General features: G+C 50.7%; 1 protein-coding gene across 1 annotated transcript in view; it reads right to left on the bottom strand.

Annotated features, from left to right (window-relative positions):
- PLCG2 (phospholipase C gamma 2) overlaps window positions 1-27,063 on the bottom strand; it is a 153,098-nt gene that overhangs the window by 68,649 nt on the left and 57,386 nt on the right. The window contains exons 3-9 of the mRNA XM_039226446.1: window positions 26,237-26,380; window positions 23,912-24,005; window positions 23,093-23,140; window positions 12,819-12,903; window positions 11,115-11,198; window positions 1,982-2,025; window positions 81-153 (exon numbers count right to left, since the gene is read on the bottom strand). Coding sequence (XP_039082377.1) covers window positions 81-153; window positions 1,982-2,025; window positions 11,115-11,198; window positions 12,819-12,903; window positions 23,093-23,140; window positions 23,912-24,005; window positions 26,237-26,380 — 572 coding nt within the window. The remainder of the gene's footprint in view (window positions 1-80; window positions 154-1,981; window positions 2,026-11,114; window positions 11,199-12,818; window positions 12,904-23,092; window positions 23,141-23,911; window positions 24,006-26,236; window positions 26,381-27,063) is intronic.

The raw sequence follows: 27,063 nt of genomic DNA, 5'->3' as shown, positions 1-27,063 counted from the left end.
GTCCGGGTGGCAGGTGGTGAGACGGTGAGAACCCGGCCCGGGCAGCTCCGCCAGCCTCCCCAGCCCTGCCCTGCCCTCACCTGCTGCTCATGTAAGAGAAAGCGCTGGAAGTCATGCAGGTAGACGGCGGAGGCGTCCGGCCGGTCGGTGTTGCTGCCCTCGGGTAAAGAGAGGGTGTTTAGAGAGGACACGCTGTCGACCGGGCAGCCTGCCACCAGGCACCCTGTGAGTCCTCCAGGGATCGAGGTGCAGGCTGGCCAACGGGGAGGCTAGGGGGCGGTGGAAAGGGAGGGGCCCAAATCCGGACCTGGGGGACGCAGCAGCTAATGGGTTCCCGGAGGACGAGGAGGGGCTGGCCAGGAGGTGGAAAGGGTCTCAGACAACAGGAACCACATAAAGGGAAAGAGAAGGGGCGTGGGGGGGAGGGAGGTAGAGGGGGGAGGGAGGTGGAGGGGGGAGGGAGAGAGCAGTGTGAGAAGGGGGCAGATGTGAACCACACTGCAAATGCTTGGGCCGGGCTGGATGTGGACAGCATTCGGGGGAGCTGATGCTGGAGAAGGGAACAGGGCCCCAGCAAGGGTCTCCTCAGAAGCCACGATCCTGAGTTTGCTGAGCCGCTGAGCTCAGGAGTGGGGGCCAGCTGAAGCCCCCCAGATTCTGGGCAGGTGGCGGGGCGGGGGGATCAGCCTGAAGATGCTAGACACAGGCTTTGGAGCAGATGGAGGCCTACTGTTGGGAGAACTTTCTGTTTCGGACGAGGGAGCCTTTTGCCCTGAACAGAGGGAGACCCCTGCGGCCTGCTGATAGATGGCCTCGTGGAGAGGATGTTACGGCCACTGAAAACGTGGGACCTCACTGGACGGCACAGCAACCCTGGCTTCTATAGGAAGTACGCTCTGTAGAACAGAGCTTGAAGCGGAAATCTGTACTCTACCCCGAGAATTTGCAAGGTGTCTATGTGGGGATGGGGGTGGGAAGTGGGGCGTCTTTAAATACAGGAGATAAAACACACTTTAAGCTGTTGCCTCTGGTAAACACTTAGGATCCAAAAGTCTACTGTCTTTAATTACAAATGCATTTCCAATCTTCTTCTTCGCTAAACACCCTCATGGTCTAACACTTATTTTTTCCTTAAAATACTACATGAGAATCAGATTTGTTTCAGGGCTCCTGGGTGGCTTAGTCAGTTAAACGTCTGTCTCTTGATTTCCGCTCAGGTCATGATCTCACAGCTTCCCGAGTCTGAGCCCCATGATGGCAGTGTGGAGTCTGCTGGGGATTCTCTCTCTCCCTCTCTCTCTCTTCCCCTCCCCCACATATGCACATGTGCTGTCTCAAAATAAAAAAATTAAACACTTTTTAAAAACCAGATTTGTTTCATATATACTTTACAGTCTTGAGGTTTCTGGTTTAGAAAGGGGACAGGGATCAGTTTCCAGAGTGTCCTCATCAGTGAGGGCTGGTTCTGAAAAGCAGGGCTAGGTCAGCGTGCCATACATCATTCTAGGTGCTGTCAACTCTATGGCCAACGTTTCATCATCACAGAACATTTTATAAATCCCCCACTTGGGGAATGGGTAAGAATAGTAAAGATCCTGACAAGTCCTGCAGGGCTTCCATTTTAATAATACTATCATCACTATTTACAAGCCCTTTGCCAATCCACACACCATATGAAGCACTTCATATGCTTCAACTCATTTCAATTCACTTAAATCTGCTTAACCAGGAATTTCTCACTCTCATTTCTGGGAGAGCAGGTCCTAAAGCATACGGGCTTCTCTGTAGAACCTTCTGGCCCACCCTCCCACCAATCCACAAACCCTGTTGCTGTTCACGTTTATCCATGCCCCTGGCTCGTGGCAGCCAACTTCCCAATGAGAGCCCCCCCCGCCACTGGAGCCAGCTGGGAGGACCCACATGGGCACCCACGCCCTGCACAGCCGCCCTGAACAACAGTAACCCAGAAGGGAGGCCTCACCCCAAGATGAACACGGAAGAATCTTTTTTGAACTCATCAAGAATCTGAAACAGAAAACAAAAGAAAAACACATACAAAATAAGAACATTAGATGAGTCAAGCCACTTACTGCAAATGAACATATTTTTTAATTAAAAAATTATAATTGGTAGAACATAAATATTTGAATATGACAGAAACTTAGGTAGAAGTCTTCCTCACCCCCTTCTTTTAGTCTTACTCCTGAGAAGCAATCAATCTTAATAACTTGGTAGGTTTCCTTCCAGAATTTGTTTGGTGGATATTCATTTTAATTACACGTCATCCCATTATGTTACATCCACGTCTCCAAACTTTTAGCTGTTGTTTCAGGCTCTATATATTATTCTGCACCTTCAATAACCCTGCCTTACTACTATGAAAACCCACACTGTATTCCATATTACGTACATCACTGATTCTCTATCGGATCCAGTATTTTTACAAAGAGTGTCCATATAGGTGCTTATTTTTGTCAGGCGCACAAATATTTCCATTGGGTCGATTCCTGGATGGGAAAGCACCTGGGTATGGTGTGTGCGTGTTAACTTGGAGAGATTCACCCCATCCTTCTCAAAACAACCATCCAGCGCCCCCACCAGAGAATGCATACCTTTTCTACACCTCACTGCTACGTTTCTAATCTGTGATACTGCAATGAGCTAATTTTCCCTCTTCAAGGTCAAGAGAAGGAAAGAAATATCGGGCAGTGTTGGTCCGGCCCTTCATGGATGGCCTGCTGATGTTCCGACCTTTGAGAGAGCAATGGAGAGCTCGCCCACGAGGGGCCCTGGTACAGCTCCCCTGACGGCTTCCAGGAACACCAACTCAGTGGCCAAGCACCTTCCACATGCACGTGTGCACACACACCCACCCATACACACACTCATACCGTGTCTGCTCCAGGTTAGGCAGTGTTACCTTATAATCTTTAATCAGACTATGATTGGATAAGCTTTGAGAAATTCGACGCACAAATGGAAATGTAGCCACTGGCACATTAGAAACGCTAATGACAGAACTACAGCTCCTGGCCTAGACCCCCCAGCCCTCTTGCCGAGCTGCCTGGAGTCCAGGATGACCTGTGGAGAACCAACGTTCTAGAAAGGTATGGACAGGCCCCTGGGAAGCATCAGGAGGTGTGTGTGAGTCTGTGCACGTATGTGTTTTTACTTCTGGAAAGATGATCTATAGCTTCAATCAGCCTCTCAAAGAAACAAGTCGCCCTAAAAGGTTAAGAGCCACGCTGAGAACAGCTCACAAGACCTTCTATTTACATGTGATTGACAGCACAGCTATTTCTTTAGTTAAAAAAAAGAAATAAAGGAGGGGATTCGGGGTAGTGCGTGCTGTTTGTTATTTGGATGCATCTGGCACTTAGATCCCTAGATCAACCTGGTGCTTAAGGCCGGATCCCTTCCAAACCCAAACCCGGAGACTGGTTTCCGGACTCCTGGAGAAAGCCCGAGCTAGACTTCTCCTCAATTATCTACGCTACGAGAGCTTAAAGCCAGCCCGTTCCTTTACTTCTTTTCAAAGAAACACAAAAAAAGCTCCACCTCTATTTCAGCCAGGCGGGCAGCGGGGCCGAAGGAGGGGGTGCCCCGACTGCAGAGATGCTTCCCGAGCCAGAAAACATGGGGAGAAAAACCCCAGCTTCCCCTCTTGTGTGCCTGTACCCCCATCCTGGTCGGCCCATGTGCTGAACCTGCTGGCAGAGGCAGGAGTTTGTGGGAAGGAGTTTGTGGGACTCAGGGCACAGAGCAGGGCAGGGGGTGGACTGGAAGCAGAAAGGCAGAGAACCAGCCTGAGGCTCACCTCTTAGGTGGCAGAAGCCGAGTTCACAGATGCAAGGCAACAGCGTAGGCACAGGGGTGGGGGTGATGGGCAACAGAAGACAGAAGGCGAGAAGATTCCTGGGTCCGTCCACCGGAGCGGCCAGTCATGCATTGGCCGCAGTGGAGACCAGGGGGAGGGTGGAGCGTCACGAGGCCTCTTCCGGAACATTCCAGCAGAAGATGGGAGGCCAGCTGACAGGGAGATGGGCGAGTCTGGCAAAGCACTGGCCCTGCCTGGGACGCACCAACCTTTGGCCATTGAGAAATCAAAGATCCAGCCAAAGACGTGTGAGCGCACAGACAGCAAGGTAAGAGAATGAAGATGGGGTAGTATCTCAAAGCCAAGGGACAATATCCAGCAGAGAGTCACCAATGATCTATGCCATGGCGAGGGCAAGATGAAGGCCAGAGGACCAACCAGTGGCTTTGTCAATGTGGAGGTCACTGGCGATAGGAAAACATCAACCGCCCCATGGGGTGAGAGGCGCGGAACATGGCTGGGACAGGGAGGGAGGCAAGGAGGAGAGCCATGTCGATGGCGCTCCTGCAGTCAGTCACTCTACGGGGCAGAGAAATGAGCAAGCAGTCAGAAGGGGCAGATGTGTCAGGGAGGGCATTCTATCGATGGAAGAGGTTACAGCACGTGTTACATGCATCCCACAAAAGATCTGTGCAAGCCCTAACCTTGCGTCCCTGTGAACGGGACCTCATTTGGAAACAGGGTCTTTGCAGATGCGATGGAGTGAAGGCGAGGTCCTCCGGGATTAGGGTGGGTCCTAATCCAGTGACTGGAGTCCTTATAAAGAGAGACATTTGGAGGGAGGCACAGACCACGGCAAGGCGGCCACGTGATGATGGAGGCAGAGATTGGAGTGATGCATCTAGAAGGCCAGGGGTGCCCAGGACGGCCAGCCAACACCAGAGTGGGGGAGAGGGGCAGGGGGCAGATTCTCCCCCAGGGACTTCAGCGGGGTCTGAGTGGTGCCAACACCCCTACAGAGGTCTGTTGTCTTCGGCCACTTAGCTGGGGTCTACCGTGGCAGCCCTGAAAAACCACTGGGGCTTGTCAGGAGCTGACGCAGGGCAGCCACAACCTCAGGCAACCAGGGCCCCCATCCTACCAGGAAGGTGGTGAAACAGACCCCACTTTGGAAACAGAACTCGGGCCCCAAGAGGACAAGCAGCTCTTCTGAGATGACATGCCCAGAGTGTCCAGGGGCCAGGATTTCAACCCCGGTCTACCCTGGTTCATCTCCAGTGGCCCGCGCGGTGTGTGCAAATGAACACAAAGTGAATAATGACATCCTAGCAATGAGAGAAGAATATTCTAGATGCTACTGGTGCACACACAGGGGAGAGACAGCAGTTCGTGTATGTTAGCATTACTGTGTAGGGTTATGTGGTCAAATTCTACCAAACCATGATGTCGTCGGCCCCGTGTGACTCTGGTGATGTCCCTGACCCCTGTCACCCCAGCAAGGGACCACTAAGTCAAGACAGATGTCTGTTTGGCTAACCACTGAGCCCTCCTGCCTCAAACATTTGTTGAATGGATGCCTAAAATAATGGGTAAATTAATTTTCTCTAGGAAAGATTTAAAGGCTATGAGGAAAAGTTGTCTCTGACTTGTGATTCCCAGGGGAAGAGGCAGTTACAGCTAGACACGGGAAGGGGCCATGCCCACGGATGGGGACCACAGAAGCAAGGACCCAGAGCCACCAAGGTCAAGGAATTGAGCCTCCCCACGTGGCGGGGGGGGGGTGGGGAAGGGCAAGCACACCCTCCAGGCTGTAACTCACCCTACACATTCTGTGCTTAGTCAGTCATTTGAGCCATTTGGTTCCAAGAGGCCAAGGGGAAAATGGCAGTGACCTAAAAAGCTGATCAGAGGTTCACGGTGGACGCTTCTCCCTCCCCACCGCCAGTTAGAATAATGTGCCACATTCCCTGGAGTCCTCGGCCAGAACATCATCACCAAATGTGACTCACTTCCCATACGCTTGTACCCATGTAAAACCTGCAAGAATAAACATTAATCTTTCTACCGAAAGTATAATCCCAGGTATAATCGTTGAAGCTTTGGAGGCGTTTCAATTATCTTTTTATTTGTACATGCTTCCTACTTTTATGTAATAGGCAGATATTACTTTGCTTATAATATCATGTATTCAAACATCAGAAATTAATTTCCTACCAAGTGCTGCCTGGTCATCTGCTTCCTTACAGTGAGATGTCAAAGGACACTCTGGGAAACCCGCAGATTTTGACCAGGTCGGCTCTGCCTCACGAAAGGGTGCTCTGAGGGCACTCTGCTGGGTGACTGCGATCTATGAGCCTTTTAACCCTCTCACTGAGCCTGGAGGATGGGTGCTGTGTCGCCAAACAACAGACAAGACTGAGTGTCTGGACACTTAATACTGCTCGCAGCTACAAGTAACACTAAAGGAAGATGAGTGCCACCCTAAAAAAAATTATAGCTGTTTTCTAGAACAGGCAAACAAGCAAGAGAGGAAGGAGAGGATGCCCACATTCAGCCCCCACGGGGAAGCCAATGGACGGTAGGAGACTGTGTGCTCGTTTTCTGGTACCCTGCACGGTTGGGAAGGTACTTGTTCTCTGACTGGCACTGGACACAATTTGTGTGCTGATTATGGATTATTTGTGAGACTCTGGAGAGCAACTTTGAATCTTGTGTTTATGGGAACCCTCGGTGGACAGGCTTTGAAGATGGCCTGAGACTGTCCTCCTCCCAGTGTCCACAACCCTGCATTATCCCTGCCATTTGCAAAAGTAACGGGATTTACGTGATTATTTAACTATGACTACATGATGATGCTATACACGACTGAGCAGGTCTTGGGATCTTTGAGGAAGCCAGCAGCCATGCAGGGGAGCCCTCATCCATCAGGGAGCCGTGGGTGTCTTCTGGACAACAAGAAATTGAACCCTCAATCCTGCACCTGCAAGGAACTCAAAGTTCCACAACTTCACGGGCTTGGAGGCAGATCTTCTCCCACTTGAGTCTCAGATGAGATCACAGTCCCCGACTAAAACCCGGTGAGACCCCAAAGCAGAGAATCCAGCCAGAATGCGTGCCAGAATGCCTGAGCCCCAGAAACTGCGCATGTGATATTGCTATACAGCTACTGCAGAACCGTAACACATTTCCAAAGGAATCTTACTGGAGAGTCTGGATAATGGATCGTACAAAAGGGCAGGGTATAAAAACAGATCAATAAACAGTAACCTGACTGCCACATCCCCCAGAGGTGAAACTCAAGACCTAGACTAACAGCTGGAAGGAAATTAATTAGCCAGCCAACCTCGCTGATGATCAGGGTGCCTGATACCCAGCCGTCACTAACCAAGGGGGACTTGGCATGTTTGGTGGGGAGGAGGAGTTACAAAGATGGGTATTAAAGCATTTACGGAAGAAACAATACAGTGCTGGGTTTGCTTCATAATCCTCTGAGCAGAGGGAAGTGTGCAAGAGCAAGATGAAACAGGATGGCCGTGAACTGATCCCTGCTAATGCTTGTGATGGGTATCCGGAGGTTTCTTATACCACTGCCTCTGCTTATGTATGTTTGAGATTTCCTTTAACAAGGAATTTTAAAATTAAAATTTTTTTAAATTAAAAAGTAGTTTCAGTAGCTAGGCACTGAAGTTGGGCAAAGGAGTGCTCAAATTCTAGCTGTATAACTTCCAGGAAGTAACTTCTCTGAGCTTCAGTTTCTTCCTCTGTAAAATGGGGATAATAAGGGTATGTCTCATATGGTTATGAAGAGAATTAAGAGCATGTACAACACTTAGCACAGCAACCAGCACGTAGTTCACACTTAGGAAAGGTTCGCTGTGATCTTTATACTATTGTTAGTACAGCCTAGTTAGAGGCCTATCACCAGGAGATACACATGGAATTAAACTCTTTCCCTTCCTGCAGCCTCCCAATTTTTAGAAGCTTTGAGGCTTGACAGCAGCAATGTAAGCAGGTGGTTAGACATAGGGAGGAATTAGTTACCCCAATTTGGAAATCTACAGGTACTGCTAACAGGATCCCACTCCTGGGTCCAGGCTTGGGGGTGGTCCACCACCCTAAACAGCCCTGTCTCCCCAGACGAGCCTAAGAAATCCAGCTGAGCCTCTGAGAGCACACAGCTATTGCTTTTCTCTGCTCTGTGCAGCCAGCAAGGAGCTCAGGAAGTAAATTATATGCTAACAGTAGGGGAGGGGCATTTACCTACACAGGAGTTAGTGAGGTTTCTCAAGCTGGCCACTAACTACCTATAAAGCTTCGGGTTTTGTTATTCAAATTCCAAGTCAGTTATACCCTGCAGTGGTGGACATCAAAAGTCTTTGGGGCCTGGTAGACAAGGTAAATTAGTAGAGAGAACTGGGTGGTGGGTCAGAGCTGGGACAAACCAGAGAATGCAGGCTTCCTCTCTACCCAGAAGTCCCCACTGGGAACTCAGGACCCTGAGATAGCCAGATGTCCATTTTTTTTTCAAAAGCAGCAGAAAATCTAGATATTCACATGAAATCTCTTGAGTTTTAAATGTCAGCCATTCATTCCAGAAAACATTTAAACCATTAGGCCAAGTACAACAGGAAGCAGGCTGAAGGTGGCGTTCTGGCCGACAGAAGCCAGCCTCTGGTATAGATGAGGGGTTTTTCCACACAAAACCTGGCAATCAAAGATACCCCCAGAAGATTCTGGGATTCTACAGAAATCGGGCTCAACTTTCTTTCTCCTCCTCCTCCCTCTCAAACACATGCATTAGCCTTAAAAATTAAAAAAAAAAAAAAAAAACCATTAACAAAAGCCCAGGTTTAATTAAGTCTTAGGTGGAATTTTATCACAGTGGAAACACACCATCAATGGGCTAACGTGCTGGCAGATTAAATAGCTTTTGTGCAGACCTTATTCTCAAGCTTTGCCTGCCATCTGCCTGATGAGACAGCATCCTGAAATTTCAAGGCAACCGATTATAAAAACTGTTATTTGCAACTACTTATCTCGAGTGAATCAAGCTTTTCTCAATCCTGGTCAATTGCCTAAGACAGCAATTGTCATTATTCTGGATTTCACTTGTGCGTTGTCATCAAATGTTTTCATTTTTCTCAAGAACTGATTATAAATCAAAGTTAGAGGTTTTAGTCTAGGAAGTGTTTTTGATCAGCTTTTATGCAGCCTTTTTTTTTTTAATTAAGGTTTCGTATATAAAATGGCAGTGGGGTGCCTGGGGGACTCAGTCCGTTGAGGATACCACTCTGGACTTAACCCGGTTTATAATGCCAAGGTTTGTGAGTCCCCATCGGGCTCTCTGTGTGGGGAGCCTGCTTGGGATTCTGTCTCCCTCGCTCTCTATCCCTCCCCTCCTTGCTATCGCTCTCTCAAATAAAAATAATAATATTAAAAAACTTTAAAAAAACAGAAAAGTCATATAATTTTTAAAGTTTTATGAACAACGACCTGACTTAATACCTTTATTTTATAAAGGCAGCTGAGTGAAGGAGAAAGAGGTGGCTTTCCCCATAACTACCTGGTCAGTCAAGGCCAAGGTAGGGGCTGACATCCGGATCTTTCCATCCCCAAAGCTTATCGTCTTTCTATTCTATTTGGTAAATCAAGAACTCATATGTGAAAACAACCACACTGAAGTAGAATTTTTTTTACTCTATCAAATAATGTATTTTTCCCCAGTCAAGACAAACTGCCAGAGGTCGCCCATCAGGAAGCCTCACCGGTGCCCTCCCACAGGCCTGCATGCAGAAGGCAATTAATAAGTGCCTTCCAATGATTTTCATGCTCATCATTTAAAGATGCGTGCAGGCTTCACCGCCCCACCCCCAGCCCTCAGTCACTGCTCCCTAGTGCCCAGGGGGAACCCTCGCCCCCATTACGCAGGTTAGAGACTAAGGCTGAGAACTGTGAATCGTCCGTGGCCAGCCCCAGATCACACAGCTTGGAGGAGAAACCAGATCCTCTGGTTCCAAGTCCCATGTCCCCTCTGCTTTAACCACCCTTGCCACCTGCAAAGCCCTTTTCCGACCATCTCGTGTTTGTGGGACACATGCTGCCGACCAGGTACCGTGTTCAGTGCAGTGCCCCACTTTTTAAGTTTCACACTTTATGGGATTTTTTTTTTTTAATGTATGTTTATTTTGAGGGACAGACAGTGTGAGGAGGGGAGGGATGGAGAAAGAGAATCTCAAGCAAACTCCACCCTGCCACCCCAGAGCCTGATTCGGGGCTCGATCACACAAACCACAAGATCATGACCTGAAAAGAAAACCAAGAGCCGGATGCTTAACCGACTGAGCCCCCCCAGATGCCCCTATGGGATTTTTTTTTTTTTTTTTTTTTGCAAAAGTAATGCACTCCTCGGAACGAGTCAGAGAAAACAGAAGTGTGCAAAGAAAAATGCAATAATCTCTCCTGCCCATCTTCCCAAAGCCCTTCAGTGCACACACAAAATCAACATTTAACATAAAAACACACATAGACAGATGGAGGATTACTCTGTGCTGGTTCTGGTTTTGTTTTTTATCAGACCTTGCTCCTCATGTGAATCTGCTGCAGGCGTTGCTCACAAAATACCATGAACATCTCTCCAGATCGATACACACACAGATTCAAGCTTTGTAATCAGTTGCCTAACGTTGGTATGGACGGACCACAAATTACTCAGCCATTTGTCTCCTGAGAGGCAGGCACACGGCTCCCAGGTATTTTGCCAGCATAAATAATGCGGCAATCAGCAATCTGCTAACAAATTCTTAGGTCCCGGTGCCCTTATTTCTCTAAAACAGAGTCCCCCAAATGCCACTGTCAGGTCACAATGCATGCACATCTTAGTTTTAAAATGGCATAATACCCAAATAAAATATATTCTCATAAAAAATGAATAAAAGCATAACAAGAAGGAACACACACATAATCCCTCCACCCAGAGATGGTTATTCTTCATAATTTGATGAATTTCCTTTGCAGAATGAGATCATGCAGTGGAGTTAGCTGAACTTTTTTACTTTAATAGGCTCAGATTACATTCCAATCAGACTTCTCACATTCCCACCCGGAAGGTGTGAGAGTGCCATTTCCCCCTCCGATAATCTAACAGAGGCAAAGATTACATCACAGCCACTCCCACGGTCTCTTTCCTTGAGCAGGAGGGCCACTCAACACTTCTCGTGGGTTTCTTAGGAACGTGCTGGGCTTTGAAACACAGGGGAAACAGAAACATCATGGGCCATCTGCCCAAGAATCGTCTTACCGATTTTTGCTGCTCAAACATTAGATTTTTATAGAAAAGGTGGAACTGCTCGAAGCTGAGTTCATCTTTGTGAGCACCGATTTCCTGTAAATTAAAAAAAAAAAAAAAAAAGTAACCACGCTGTCTCTGAGGTTCCCTACAAGAACATCGCTCCACTATTAACAGGCAGGAGAGCTCTTCGACAGCACTGGCTGGAAGCAAACACGTTCCTCTGAAGCTAAACTGTTCACAGGTTTCCTAATTCATCTGCCTGGAGAACATAGTCACCAGTGGTCCCACCAGGTAAGACCCTGCCCTTGAACCCTAAAACAGAAGAGTCTCAGCCAGAATTCCAAGAGCGGTAATGCTTCCTGGGGGCAGAAGACACTTCCAAATCTAGACCCTAGTATAGGGTTCATCCATATGGGTCATTCAAAAAGCAAGGGAAAATGAACCAGGTTTATGGAGTTAGAGCTCAACTCCAGTCAAGGCTTGTCTCCTAAACTGCTTAATGGCTTTGGGTCATTTACTTGAATGTTTCAGACCCTCAGTTTCTTCATCTGTAAAATGGGAAAACCACCACTACCCTCCCTAGGACTTCCCTGAAACCAAACCAGTCAGGTCTAAGTATCGCCCGCTCTATAAAGGCTTGATAAAGAGCAAGATTCTGGGGGCACCTGGGTGGCTCAGTCAGCTGAGCGTCCGAATCTTGGTTTGGGCTCAGGTCACGATCTCATGGTACATGGCCTCAGACTCCATGTTGGGCTCCATGCTGACAAAAGGGAGCCTGCTGGGGATTCTCTCTCTCCCTCTCTCTGTGCCCCTTCAGGGTGCGCACTCTAAGTAAATAGATTTTTTAAAAATAGCAAGATTCCTATGATGTGCAGTCATCAATGGTGAATGCGTCTCCCATCTGCTTCTGCCTTCTTAGAATAGTTGGGATGTTTTAGGCAGGTCGCAAGATGGCTTGATAGCCATAAGGTGGGCTAACTCTTCCAAGAGCTCACTGGTACAAAAATGAATGCACACTCTTGGCTAAGGAAGCCTGTGCCAGGGGCTGCCACTGATAAGACCACGTGAGTCCTGCAACTGGGCCAGTGGGATGGAGAGTCACTGGGCTCCGTGACAAGAGTCGGGCCCTCCTTGAGCACCACATGGGGTGCCGGCCATCATCTCCATCCTTACGCCATGCAGGAAAGCTCCACCTGCCCTGCTCTACACCCTCACTCTTAGAGCGACTACCTGCCGCAGATCTACCACCAGCTCCATTACGCAAGACCATAAACAAACTAAATGACGGTGGAGGGCAGGGGTGCATGGGAAGTGGGGGGAAGGGCAGAGAAGAGCTAACTGAAAGCACACTGTGAGGACTTGCATACAAAGTGCCACATCCCTGACAACGTACCTAAGGAAACTTCCATGATAGTTTCCAAAACAACACGTGTTCAACGTTACTTGAAGGAAAGTAGGCTGTCGGATGGAGAGGGAGAGGTTGGCTGTGCTGTGGGAACATCCCAAGTCAGGCAGCCCAGCAAACACGGTCCTCACAGAGGAGGCCCCCTGCTAAGACTGCAGACACACACCTCCGACCTCCAGGGGCCCCTCTGTCTCACCTGAGACACAGCCACCAAGAGATGAAGGGTTCTCCTGGGCACCAGTCAGTGGGGCTCACAGGCTAAGTGACCCTAAGTTCACAAAATCACCAGGCCAAGCTAGGGAACTTACCACAAACTTATCTTTGAGGAACTTGGCACTGCTCACTTTGAAGTTGACCAGAGGCAAGATGGTCTTCAACTCTCGGAGGCTGATGCTGCAAAAGAGGGAAACCCCAGCTCTGTCCACCTCGAGGGGCTTCAATGGTGGACGGTTTGGCTGTTCCCATCCACTCCCCCCTCAGGAGCCCTGTGAGAAGAGGGGCTGGGCACAAGAGACCTTGGGTTCAAGTGGGCTGACACCACGATGCACAAGGTCTCCACACTTCAGGGAGGGCCGTGGACTCAGGTTACGGAAGAGATTCACAGGGTGAGCATAACGTGGTGTCAGGTGACCAGATCTCCTTTGCAGATATGAAATGTCCCAGGAGTTCAAACTAAGGGGAGGTTGATGAAGGCCAGAGGGGAAGGGAGAAGGAGCCAACCTTATTCAAGCACCTACGACATGCCAGGCTGCCCTGGGTGTCCAGGTAATAATGTTACCTAACCTCTCATTACACTTGACCCCCTACACAGTGAGCATTACTCACCCACAGGGTTCAGAACAGGCAATGGGGTGGTGTTGGGGGGCGGGGGAGGGCACACTGTTATCACACTGGGTGATAGCACAGCCTGGGTTTGAATCAAATCCCAAAATGTACAGTCCTTTGGACCACATCGCAGAAATCTTCACGCATGTTTTTCACCTGGGCCAGGTGGCAAGTTCAGTTTCAGAGCAAAAAAAGGGAGAGCACATTCAGAGCAAAAGAAATATCCATACTGGAGGCACCTGAGTGGCTCCGTGGGCTGAACGTCCTACTTCTGCTCAGGTCATGATCTTATATTTGGTGGGTTCAAGCCCCGCGTCGGGCTCTGTGCTGACAGCTCAGAGCCTGGAGCCTGTCTTTGGATTCTGTGTCTCCCTCTCTCTACCCCTCCCCTGCTCACATTCTGTTTCCCTCTTTCTCAAAAATAAATAAAATATTAAAAAAAGAAAAGAAAAGAAAAGAAAGGGAAGGAAGGATGGACGGAAGGACGGACCAACCAACCCATACTGGGCACCTGGTGGCTCAGTTGGACCAACCAACCAACCAACCATACTGGGCACCTGGTGGCTCAGTTGGTTAAGCGTCCAACTCTTGACTTCAGCTCAGGTCATGATCTCATGGTTCCTGAGTTCGAGCCCCACATCGGGCTTTGTGCTGAGCCCATTTCGGATCCCCGGTCCCCCTCTCTCTCTCTGTCCCTCCCCTGCTCACATGCTTTGTCTCTCAAAAATAAATAAAATGTTTAAAAAATAAAAGAAATAACTGTACGAGCAGTAACAACAGCAGTAATGATGGAAACTGAAAGAAGTGTGTACTCAATGCTGGGCGTTGCTCCAGTGGACAGATGGACACACACGTACTCTCAATGCTCGGCCACCTTACAAGGTGGATACCATCAGCACCTCCACATTCCAGGCAAAGAAAGTGACTCAGAGAGACTCGGCGCTGGGACGTGGAGGAGGCTGACCCCAGGGCGGCCTGCCTGTAACCATTGCACGTTACTCCCTCTCCGGGAACAGCGTGAACAGCGGGGCAGTATATGGGGTTAGGTCAAGGGCATGAGACCTGTGGCTACAGAGCCGAGCGTCTGGCAGAGCGAGAAACAGTGGTCTGGGGGAGCTGCCAGTGTGGTCGGCGAAAACTGCTCTGTGTTCTGGAGACACCTGACTGGACAGGGCTGTGCATGGCCAAGGAAGGAAGCCTGGCCCAGGATGTGGGCAGAGAATGGCCCAGTTTCCCCAACGCTGTCACCTTGGCCTCTGCCGGTACCTCCGGAAGGAAGCAGTACCTTCCACTCAGCAGCTGCCCCTGGAGGCGACTACGTGGGACGCCGGCCACCTCGGTGTCCCCATCTGCAGCCTTTTTACCTCTAGTCTAACAGCCCCCCTAACACCACACTCCTTTACCTGCAAGATGCTCCCCTGCCCCCCACGGCTCCAGGGCCTGCACCCAGGGCTTTCCCAGAGACGCCGAGAACAACCATGTCAGGTGGGGCTGGCTGGGCAGAGAATCAAGCAGGCTGGCCGAGACCCCCAGGCTAACCCAGCCCCCGGCATGTTCAGGAAGAAGCCGGCCAGGGCAGGATGAAGGGAGAGGGGCAGCACAAGACGGGGCAGGGAGGGGGTCTGGTCAAGCTGGTGACCCTGCAGTGCTCATCCAGAACCAAGGAAGAGATCAGAGTCCCCTTGGGGACCCAGAACCTCCAGGCAGAAAAAGGGCCAAGCACCCTTCCACATCCAGGCACAGAGATTGGGGGGGGGGGGCGCTGCGAGCCAGTGGAGCGAATACACGGTCCGGGGGCATGAGACCCTGAGCATCTGAACCCTCCTGCTCCAGAAGCCCCACCTTACAGCAGAGCGGCTGAGCCCCAGGTAAAGGTGGGGGCCGAAGAGCTTCCTTGGGCTCCTGTGCCGGGACCTCGCCACCCCCCTCCCCTCCCCCACACCACACCCAACCCTAGCCCTGGGCGCGTGGATGCGTGCTGCAGGGCCTGACCGTGAGCAAGACCAGGCACCGTGGCTCCCCAGCTGCTGGGAGGGGGAACCCAGTAGCCCCCAACTTTACGGCTCTCCTTGCCTGCAACTTGTCATGAGATGAAGAGTGTGCCTCACCAAGGTCACATCCAGCATCCAATGACTAGTTGGTCAGAGTGACCAGCTCTCTGATGACCTCAATGGAGGACGGCTTTGCAGGCCCTGCTTGTGACCATGGCAGCCTAGCTCCTTCTCTCCGCCTCACACCCACAGGTGTCCGCCCCCTCGCCCTTCCCAGTAAGCTTCCCGCACACAAACCCACGTCTTAGACTGCTTCCTACAGGCTCAGCCTGTGACCACGGGCTGGGAACCAGGGCGAATCCTCTGGAGAGGGAAGACAAGACACGGTCCCCGCCATGGGCCACAAAGGACCCTTCGTCTTCCCTGGAAGACATCCCTCTATGATGGTGGCACCTTCCCTTGTCAGCCTGGCACGGTCCCAGCTCCCACAGCACGACATCCCAGCAGCCTTTACCATGCTGCCCGGGGTCTGCAGCCCCAGGAAACTCCTCTGCCCCCCAGGGCTAGACCAGCATCTCCAGCAGCCTGGGCTTCTGAGAACAAGAAGGACAATAATAAGCGTATGTCAGTGCCCAACGTAAGTCAGGCACCTCCTAAGTGCTTTTCACATTCCGACCCACTGAAACCCCACACCACGAACTACTATCTCTCTTCGACAGATTAGAGAGCTAAGGCACAGAGAAATTAAGTGATTTAGCCAAACTCCCATAACTAGTAAGTATCAAAGCAGAGACTCACACCTCACCACTGCCCAGCAGAACTTTCTATGGTAATGGAAATGTTCTAGATCTGGGCTGTGCAATGTAGCAGCCGCCAGCCACCTGTGGCTGCTGACCACCTGAAATGTGGCCACCGTGACCAAGGAACTAAGATTTTACTTTTACTTAATTTTAATTAATTTAAATAGCCACATGTAGCCAGAGGGCACCATATTAGAGCAGCTCTAGAAGCTTGCTTGCTGAAGTAGGGCCCCTAGACCAGCGGCACCAACATCAGCTGGGGGTTTGTTCGAAATGCAAATTCTTGAGCCCCAGGCCAGACCTAGTGAAGGAGAATCTCTGCAGGGAAGGCTGTGCACACTTAAAGCTGAAGCCCCTCAGGCAGTCCCAATGGGCTGGGGCCACACTGTTAACTGCATGGTAACTATCTTCATTCCTGCTGAAGGAGAGACCTGGACACACACACCTGCCTCCCACCTGCAATCCCTGCTCCCTTCTGCCTCCTGAAGACCCCACACAGTCTGCCCTCTGTCCCTGGAGCATGAAGAATAAAGAGCAGCATTCAGACTATGCAAATCCAATGTTATATACCAAGGGGCAAAGGAAGGGAAGAAATGTCCATAGGTGACAGCCTGCTGCTAGCCCTTGAGGCTGCTATCCCTGTGTGGGACTCCGCCCCTGTGAGCCTCACAGCTGGTACAATTCCAGGGACCCTCGAAGTTTCTCTCTGAGAGGCAGAGAGAGAGAGAGCACGCATGTGTGCAAGCTGGGAAGGAACAGAGAAAGAGGGAGACATAGAATCCAAAGCAGGCTCCAGGCTCCAAACTGTCAGCACAGAGCCTGATGCACAAACTGTGAGAACATGACGTGAGCCAAAGGCGGTCACTTAACCAACTGAGCCACCCAGGTGCCCCTCAATGTATATTGTGAGCACAGACAATTTCCCCTTTTGCATCAACCTCAGAACATAATTCCCAGGTAAGAGACAACTCAACTCTAAAGGCTCAAAGACAATAGGGCTGAGTCTCTAGAAATCTAGCCAAGAGTTATGGTTAAAGCACTAACACCTTTGACTCAGCGTCCCCAGGCCTGGAAACGTCTTACGGAAAGCTTCCAAAGCTAGAACGTTCCATTTGCTTGATGTTATGTGTAGGAATGAAAGGCAGAACTTTCTTTCATCTAACACACACTAGGAAGACCCAACTAGTCAGAGCCCTGACCTCAAGGAGCCCCCCCCCCGCCCAACGTGAGCAGTAATTGGAAAGAAGGACCCAAGGAAAGCAGAGCACATCTGCCCAATGGGAACTACGGAGCCAAAGCACAAGGCCAAAAATCTGGCAGTGACCCCCAAAATGCTTCTTACGAGGGTCACATCATAGGTTCGCTCTGAACCCAACTAGGTGCAAATGTGAACCTAAGGAAAAACTGGACAGAACTTAAATGACATACTAAAAAGACAACATTTCAAACCAAAGATCACCTTTCCATCAGTTGATTCCTAACATAGGCAGTGACATCATGTTCCCAAAGAGGTGAAATGAAATGTGTATGTTCTTGCAGTTTAACATGAGATGAAATTGGTTTAATTCTCCCCTCCTTTAGGGTGGGCTTGACTGAAGATGCCTAGTCCCAAAGAACAGGGTTGGGGGTGACTTTACAGAGGAGACATCTTCCCAACACCACCTTGCCCAGGTGACCAAGCATCACACTGCCACTGATAAGCCGCACTCTGAGCAACCACTCCTCAATGTGAAAGAATGAAGAACTTCACCTCTGTGTTGTGTTTATTCTTTCCCAACACCCACGGCCTCAGCCTGCCTGTCACTCCAGCCTAATCATGACAACAAGGTCAGACCAACACGAACAAAAGGATGTGCTACAACACACCTGAGATGTGCTCCTCAAAAGGATCAAGGTCAGGGGAGACTGAGAAACAGTCGTGAACCAGACAAGACAAAGGTCAGAACCACCCAGTTTAATGGCAAGTTCCTGGGTTGGATCTCGAACCAGGAGGAGGTGGGAAAACAGTGAGCCTCAAATAAAGTCCGGGGCTCGGTCCTGAGTCACATACCAATGTTGGTTTCTCAGTTTTGACACACAGGTCACGGCAGTGCGTGATGTGAACGTTAAAGAAAGCTGGACCAGAAGGGTATTTGGGAACTCCTGTACGATCTTTTCAACTTTCCTCTAAATGTAAAATTATTCCAAAACTTATCAATTAAAGAAGGACAGGATATGAGATCGTGTGTGCAATTAGATTTTCATAAAGTAAAATAAATGAGTAAAAAAAGCTAAAGATGGAAATCTACTGGGAAAATAACTGTAGCTGGAGTTAACAGTGCTTACCATTTAATATCAAATTTATATAATTTTTTTGTAGTTTTCCAGAATGAACAGGAGTTACTTTCATTGTTTAATTGTTACTTTAATTGTTTAAAAATTTGCTTTTTCAAAGGTAATGATAAAGAATTTAAAAATTTGGATGGAACTTGAGGATGTTATGCTGAGTGAAATAAGTCAGGCAGAGGACAGATACCATATGTTGGCATGCATAGGAGGATTAGGAGGAACTTAATGGAGGACCATGGGGGAGAAGAAGGGGAAAAATAGTGGGGGAGAGGGAGGGAGGCAAACCATGAGAGACTCCTGAATGCTGAGAACAAACTGAGGACTGATGGGTTTTGGGGGGTAGGGGAATGGGGGTGATGGGCATGGAGGAGGGCACTTGTGGGGATGAGCACTGGGTGTTATATGGAAACCAACTTGACAATAAACTATTAAAAAAATAAATAAATATTTTAAAATAAATAAATAAAGTAAAAAAGATAAAAAGAGTAAAAAAGAAGTTATTAAATCCCCCCCAAAAAAATTCACTTTTTTGGGGTGCCGGAGTGGGTCAGTGGGTTAAGCATCCGACTTCGGCTCGGGTCATGATCCCATGGTTCATGGGTTAGAGCCCTGCATCAGGCTCTGTGCTGACAGCTCAGCTTTGGATTCTGTGTCTCCCTCTTTCTCTCTGCTCCTCCCCTGCTCATCTCTGTCTGTCTCTCTCTCTAAAATAAACCTTAAAAAATAAAAAAAATAAAAATTCACTTTTTCAAAAGGTTATGATAAAGGTGATGACAAATAAAAATATAAAAATTAAAAATAAAAGGTTGTGTCTTTGGATCAGTGCTTGAAAGTTGAAGGACTAAAATCATGAGGTCAACTTTTAAAATGGGCAAAGGATCTGAACAGGCATTTCTCCAGAGAAGACAGACAAATACTAAAAACACATGAGAAGATGCTCAACATCCTTAGCCATGAGGAAGATGTAAAGCAAAACCAAAACGCACTACTACTTCACACCCACTAAGACGTCTGGTATTTGAAAGAAAGGGAGGAAGGAAGGGAGGGAGGGAGGGAAGAAGAGAGAGTGCCAAGCGTTGACAAGCAAGTGGCAAAGATTGGAGCCCCTATGCCCCGCTGGTGGGAGTGCAAGTCTGCAGCCATCATGGAAAATGGTAAAGCAGTTTGAGTTGAACAGTACAGGGGGCGCCTGGGTGGCTCAGTCGGGTAAGCGTCTGACTCTTGATTTCGGCTGAAGTCACGACCTCACAGTTTTGTGAGTTCGAGCCCAGCATTGGGCTCTGTGCTCTCTCTGTCGCTCTCAAATTAAATAAATAAACTTAAGGGGCACCAGAGTGGCTCAGTCGGCCACAGTGCCCAACTTTGGCTCAGGTCATGATCTTGCTGTTCGTGGGTTCAAGCCCCAGGCTAGGCTCTGTGCTGACGGCTCAGAGCCTGGAGCCTGTTTTGGATTCTGTGTCTCCCTTTCTCTTTGCCCCTCCTCCAACTCATGCACTGTCTCCCTCTCTCTTTAAAAATAAACATTTAAAAAAAATTTTTTTAATGTACAAATGTAAAAAAAAAAAAACAGTTGAACAGTACTACTATTTGATTCTGTAAATCCACTTCTTGGTAATGTACACAGGAACTGAAAACGGGCACATGAACACTGATATCAAAGTAACCGTATCCCAACAGCCAAAAGGGAAAGGCAATCAAAGTGTCCATCAACAGACAAACAGATAAACAAACTATGGTCTACACCTCAAGCGGAATATTATGCAGCCTTAAAAAAGAAATCCTGACAGCTGCTTCAGGAACATGGATGAACTGTGAAGATGTCCTGAATGCAACAAGCCAGTCACAAAAGGACAAATACCACCTGGTCCCACACGTACAAGGTGCCTAGAGCAGTCAGACACCATGGAGACAGAACGGAGAAGAGAGGTGAGCGGGGTGGGGGGTGCGGGAGGAGTGGGGCAAGGTACTGTTCACGGGGACGGAGTTTCAGTCCTATAAGGGGAAGGGAGCATTGAAGCCAGAGGGCAGAGCTGGACACACAGCAACATGAACGTACTTCACGTCACAGAGGCGTGCGTTAAAATAGAAGATTTTACATTGTGTAGATATTACCACAATCAAATTAAATAGTGTCTGGGTGCCTGGGTGGCTCAGTCAGTTAAGCGTCCGACTTCAGCTCTGGATATGACGTCCCAGTTCGCGGGTTCAAGCCCCGCATCAGGCTCTGTGCTGACAGCTGGGAGCCTGGAGCCTGCTTCAGATTCTGCATCTCCTCCTCTCTCTGCCCCTCCCCTGTTCATGCTCTGTCTCTGTCTCTCTCAAAAACAAATAAAACATTAAAAAAAAAAAAAAAAGAAGTAGAAAAGCACCACCAAGCAGTGACCAGGGAGCCCCCACCCCGGTGCTGTGCCTGCCAAGCTGGGTTGCTGCAGACAAGTCAGGTCACTGGTCTTGGCCTCCGTGTCCTCTTGGAATGGACCACAGGGCACCTGGCTCAGCACTCTGTGAACATTCCAGAAGCCCCCACAACCAAGAGGACGCGGGCTGCTGTGAACCCAGTTCTCCACAAATGCCGGCTGCTAGCCGTTTGCCTCCGGATGCACTCAATGGTGAATGAGGCGGGCGTGGGGAGAGGGGCACCGGGAGCCGGGCACCGCCTGGCCAGGGCAGCCTCCAGCCCCCCGGGGTCTTTCCTTGGCTCCCACAGCTCCTTTGTTTTCCTTCCGGAAACGCCACCGGTCGTGGGCGACAGGAAGGGAGGGGAACCTGGCGGAGAAGAGGTCAGTTGCTCCGCAGCTGGCACCTCGCTCAGAGTTCCTTTGGAAAGACTCCGACCGGGCCTCCCAGAACCACAGGAAAGGTGGCATTTTCCACATGTTGACAGAGCAGCAGGGGCTCTGCCCACAAGGAGGAAAGCCGGGGAGCGCATGGTGCAGCGAGGAACAGGGCGTCAAGCCCAGAAGCTGACTTCCTCTCTGAAGGTTCTGGTCGATGGAAAGACGGACCTCTGTGCAGGAGCCCATTCTGAGCAAGGCACCCAGAGGGAGGCTTCCGTTTCTTGACGAGATGGAGAGGCGGACTTCCCAACCAAAGCAGCAACCCTGTACCCAGCGCGCACGGGGAGAGGGCCCAGGAGGGCTCTGCCTCTCACCCCCACGCCAACCTCAACAATGAATCACCTCGAAGCCACATAGAAAGGAAACACGAGGGAGGCCCCACCTCTGAGGCTGAAAGAGACCAGTGTGAACAAAATCCTCCAACACGGGGACCCCCCCCAGGTCCCCCTGCATTAACCCCAGAGCACAGCCCGGGGTGTGGGACCACACGGTGACAGCTGGACAGATGGACGAGGGAGGGGGACACGGGACACAGAGCGTGCTTCTGGCAGACCTAATGACATTTCACCACCGCTGGAGACGGTTTCTCCATCATCCCGTGGGACGGCGTACGTGGAAGAAACCACGGCGGAGGCATGTCCAAACTCTGAGCTCACCAGGTGACGGAGGACACTGGCCTGACACCCAGCGGCCTCCGAGATGGAAAGGGGACACTGAGGGGACAGCGGGAGAGGTTAGCTGCGACCTCACATACCACGCTCACATATCGTAACAGAGAACAGAAGGAAGGAAAGTCATTTAAAACTTTTAGGAAAGGGTCTTACGTGAGGCTCAAATGATACAATAATGGTAAGTGCTGAGTGCGTACCAGGCTGAGTCCTCAATCAATGGTAGTTTTTATCATTATATTATTAATAATAACTGGATCATAACCTAAAAAAATGGATCAGAGGACCTTCAACTTCACTCAGAAATCAATACAAATTTAGGCAAAATTCTGCTGTTGTCTTTCACCTGTCAGCTCATCGTGGGTCAGTCTGTGGCACAGGGTGTAGGGAAAGGGGCCCCCTGCTGACCCCTGGGAGAAACACAGATTGCTACCCCCCCCTCAGAGTGGGAGACCAGAAAACCCTGCACGGCTCGGGTCCCTCCTCTAAGACTCGATCACACACGTTTATCAACAGGGAGCCCCCAGGTTTCCACGGCAGCATTCGTCGCAACTATAATAAAGGACCAGAGACGACTCTACATCAGCAAGGAAACTAGGCTCCATCCAAGGACAAAGCCATGTTTGCCACGAAAATGCGTGGCACGGAGCATTGTGCGCGCTGACAGGGAGGGAACCGCCCGAGATGCACCGTTCACTGGACGAGGATGCTGATGCCATGTTATCACGCCGCCCATTCTGCCTGCCCCGCCTGAAGAGCCGTCGCATGTCAACCCAGGTTACGTCACCGTGGTGGATCTCTGTCCCCCCTACAAAGTAGGACAGGTGCCACGGCGATCTCGTTTCTCCCCAGGACACGGAAGGTGCTGGAATACGAAGGCCTCAAGCACAAGGTCCAAGTGCTGCAGAGAATGGTCTCTGCAGATGGACTGCAGCGCTCGCGGAAGTGAGGCCCCCAGACGGTTGGGCCTCTGTCAGCCCCTGGCGCCTGCTACCTCCGAGGTCCAATCTGACCTCACGCGGAGCTCTCCGCACCACAAAGCATGCCCCGACTGCCCCGGGATGTTCAGAGAAAGAACGTCAGAGGCCCGAATGATCTGGAAGAAAACCCACAAAAATGTGAACGAATCTCACCTGTTTCTTCTGGTTTGATCCACTGAGTAAATCTGTTTTCTCAGCCAACTGGGAACAGAGTGGAGACAGAGAGAGAGAGAGAGAGAGAGAGAGAGAGAGAGAATTAGTATGTAAACAAAACTAGACTCCATCAGTTCTATGGAATGGGGACAAAGGAAACGGGAAACGGGGAGAGTTTTCCAAACGGCTAACTCGGGCAGCTTGGGCAGCACCAGGTTTCTCTTTGGGGCTGATGCGCCCCAGGAGAGCCCCGACGCCCCTCCGGCTCATAGAGGCTGGCACTCCTTAAACTGGCGATCCTCTCTGATGATGTTCATTGATCTCTCTCAAAATGCTGGTGAGAAAAATGGTGGGAATCCGAGGGCTTTCACCGAGGAGACAAGACTTCACACGCCAGTCCCATGCAGACTCCACGACACGGGCTCACGGACAAGGCAGTCCTGAGCCGCCCCCATCCAAGAGGCAATGGCAGATGGGAAACCCCGCAGCTCACGTCTGCCTGTGCTCTGGTTTCATCGCTTCCTAATCCCTAAGAAGGAAGCCCTTGGCCCTCCCCTCGGACACACCACCAATGTGTGTTTCTGCCTCGGTTTCAACGTACTCCTCACCCCATCAGCCCAAGCAAGGCTTAGCATGGGGAGAGGCTATCCGACGAGAAAGTGGGGAGCCCACGGCCCCTGCCGGGAACTGCCCCCCACAGAACGCTCACTGAGCCTCTGAGATGAAATGTGCCATTTTTCCTTCCTTCACTCATGGTGGCTAAAGGGAGGAGAATACATTAGCGTGCAAATACAGAGATAAACAAGCAAAAGTCAATACCTCTCAATAATGGTGGGTGTAGACGCACTCATCGCTTCCTGGTGTAAGATTTTCAAGCCAGAGAGCCACTTGGTGGCATCTTCTTTAGAGTCAGCTGGACAGGTGAATAGGAACGGAAACGTTACTCCCTGGGCAGACCTCTGCATAGAGACCCAGCCCCGGGCCACCCCAGCCCCATACACACCACGGGGATGGGAGAAGCCAGTGCTGGTCTCTAGTTTTGCACAAGGGCACCGAGAAGGCATCTCCTTCACACCTGTGTGGTTCTAAAGACCTGCTCTTTGTCCGAGATAAGGCCACATGCCAACGAAGACCCTTCTATAGCAGGGGTGACAAGTAGGACACGTTTCTAACCCCCAAGAGTTTTAGCTTTTACCCTTTTGCTAACAAATAAAGTGCAGGGTCTGGGATTATTTGCACCCCAATCCTAAGCAGCCTGCAGCATTTCCCATTTCTAGACAAGGTCAGGGAGAAGGTAAGAGCTTGAGGTCACTGAGGGATCACAAGTCCCTCTGCACCACTTCAGGGCTGTGTGACATTCAGCGGGCTCCTTGATCTTTCTGTGTCTCATCTCCTCATCAGTAAAACGGAGCTAGCAAGGCAAACGCCTCGGAGTTATTACAGATGCCTTAAGGACCGCATGGACGAGAGCATGTGACGTTGCTGCTCTCACTCTCCCACATGCATGAGGAGAATACTAAGCTCAGAGGGTTGAGAGTCCTGTCCCAGAGCCAGGAAGCGGGAAGCTGGGATCTGAATCCGGGTCCCATTATCGCTCTACTGAACTTGAACTGGAGAGCGCTGGAAGAAAGACCATAGAGGGGCACCTGGGTGGCTTAGTCGGTTAAGCGTCCGACTTTCGCTTAGGTCATGATCTCGCGGTTCGTGGGTTCGAGCCCCGCGTCGGGCTCTGTGCTGACTGCCAGCTCAGAGCCTGGAGCCTGTTTCAGTCTGTGACTCCCTCTCTCTCTGACCCTCCCCTGCTCACGCTGTCTCTCTCTCTCTCTCTCCTAGAAATAAATAAAACATTAAAAAAATATTAAAAAAAAAAAAAAAAAAGAAAGACCGTAGAGGGGAACAGACACCAAGCTGGACTCCAAGTGTCGCTTGGGATCATGGTCTCTGTACCCAGGACAACCAGACCTCAGCCCGCAGCAGCACTAAGCAGACACAACACTGAAGGTTTACGGGCATGGGCCCCTCCCTCCTGCGCCGCCTCGGCACCGACCACACACCAACCGTCAGACATCCACTCGTCGTCTCCCACATCCAGCTTGCTCCTTCCCTCCTACAACTCCTCACACATGCACCACCCTCTCCCCGGACTGGCCTCCCTCTTTCCTCCCAACTCCTACTGATGCCTCAAAACCCAGTTTGAAAGTCACCTCCTCTGCAAAGCCTTCCCTGGAATCGGGCCCTCCATGCTACATTGTGATCGGCCTATAGCTCTCATCACGGTGCACTGTGAGCTCCTGTCCCCAAGGCAGCGATGGGGTCTCAGTCATCTCTACAGCCCCAGTGGCATCTAGGACAGCCCAGTGCATGCTCAGAGGTGCACGATGACAGACAGTGCAAGTCAATGAGAGCTATTTTGCCCCCATTTAAGTGTCCCTGACACCACCCAGCTTTTGAGGCCTCCCTTGGTCTACTTTTAATGGGATTTACTTTCTCTCCCATCAGTCACAGCTGAACACACAGCTCTAAGTCAGAAAGTCGTAGGGCTGGGTCTGAAGGTGGGGACGAGCTTCTGTGCCTGAGTGAAGTGACTGAGCTTTTCCACAGCTTATCTCCTGGCCTCACAGAGGCTCCTTTGGCTGTTCGGGAGATTCACAGGGATGGCTGGAAATCTCACCTCCAGATCGTGTGTCTGTGAGTGTATGTGTGCATGCACCGGTGTGCATGTGTGCGTACAGCATATGTACTGTGTGTACGTGTGTGCATGCTCGCATATCTGTGTGGGGCATGTAGGAGTGTCTGTGTACACATGTGTGTGAGATAGAAGATTTCAGGGTCTTTCCTCCAGATCAACTATGCCGAGTAAACAGCGTAGACCAGGCTCCTAGAAGCCGTCGTGAGCTCTCCGTCGTGAGCCAAGCAGGCCTTTAACATAAGCTTACAACATCCCAGTGGGGCAGGCGGGATCATTCTCCCCATTTCACAGCTGAGCAAACTGCAGCTCAGAGAGGTGGAGCAGCTGGCCCGAAGGCACACAGCTAGAAAGAGCCAGGTGCCCCCAGAACACAGGTGAGGGCATTTTGCCGCTAGGGAGCATCCTGGGGAGGAAGCAGGCACGGTCAGGGAGGCAAGCACACGACGCGTACCCACCTGCCAAACTGAGCGTGCTGAGGACGAACTGGGAGCCGTACAAGATGGTGAAACAGCAGTCCTCCTTCTGACGGACCGCCTTCGCGCGCTCAAAATCCTTGGAGTTCTTCCCGGGGCGGATTTCCTTGATTTCCATGATATCCACTAGAACACAAGTGAGAGGAGCCCGTGAGAAGCTTGAGTCCACGCGGCCGGGGGACGCAGCCCTGCACCTGCCAGCCCAGCTCCCTCACCCCCGGGCGGAGAGGGGCGGTCCCGGCCCCTCAGCCCCGCCCGGACTGCAGGGTCACATGCAAGCAAGCGAAGCCCGTGTTGCTGTAAGCTACTAGGTACTGGGACAGTTGTTCAGCAACAGATGACAGAGATCAGAGGAAATCCATTCTTCCTATAACCTCTGCTGCTGCAGGACTCCAACCCACTCCTGGCCAAATTGGGCCAGGATGGCCACCTGACCAGGGGTGACCCCTGCCCCTCACAGATGGCCACCTGGCCCAGGGGTGACCCTTCCCCCTCACAGATGGCCACCTAACCCATTAGGTGACCCCTCCCCTTCACAGATGGCCTCCTGACCCAGGGGTGACCCTTCCCCCTCACAGATGGCCTCCTGACCCAGGACCGACCCCTCTTCCTCATAAATGGCCACCTGACCCAGGGGTGACCCTTCCCCCTCACAGATGGCCTCCTGACCCAGGACCGACCCCTCTTCCTCATAAATGGCCACCTGACCCAGGGGTGACCCTTCTCACAGATGGCCACCTGACCCACTGGGTGACTTCTCCCCCCTCCCCCCCAGATGGCTACCTGACCCAAGGACGACCTCCCTTCCT

Source organism: Hyaena hyaena, unplaced genomic scaffold (genome assembly GCF_003009895.1).
Source record: "Hyaena hyaena isolate Hyena2069 unplaced genomic scaffold, ASM300989v1 scaffold_1, whole genome shotgun sequence".
Taxonomy (NCBI): domain Eukaryota; kingdom Metazoa; phylum Chordata; class Mammalia; order Carnivora; family Hyaenidae; genus Hyaena; species Hyaena hyaena.
Note: the sequence above shows the minus strand (reverse complement) of the source record. Positions and strands in the feature narration are given on the sequence as shown.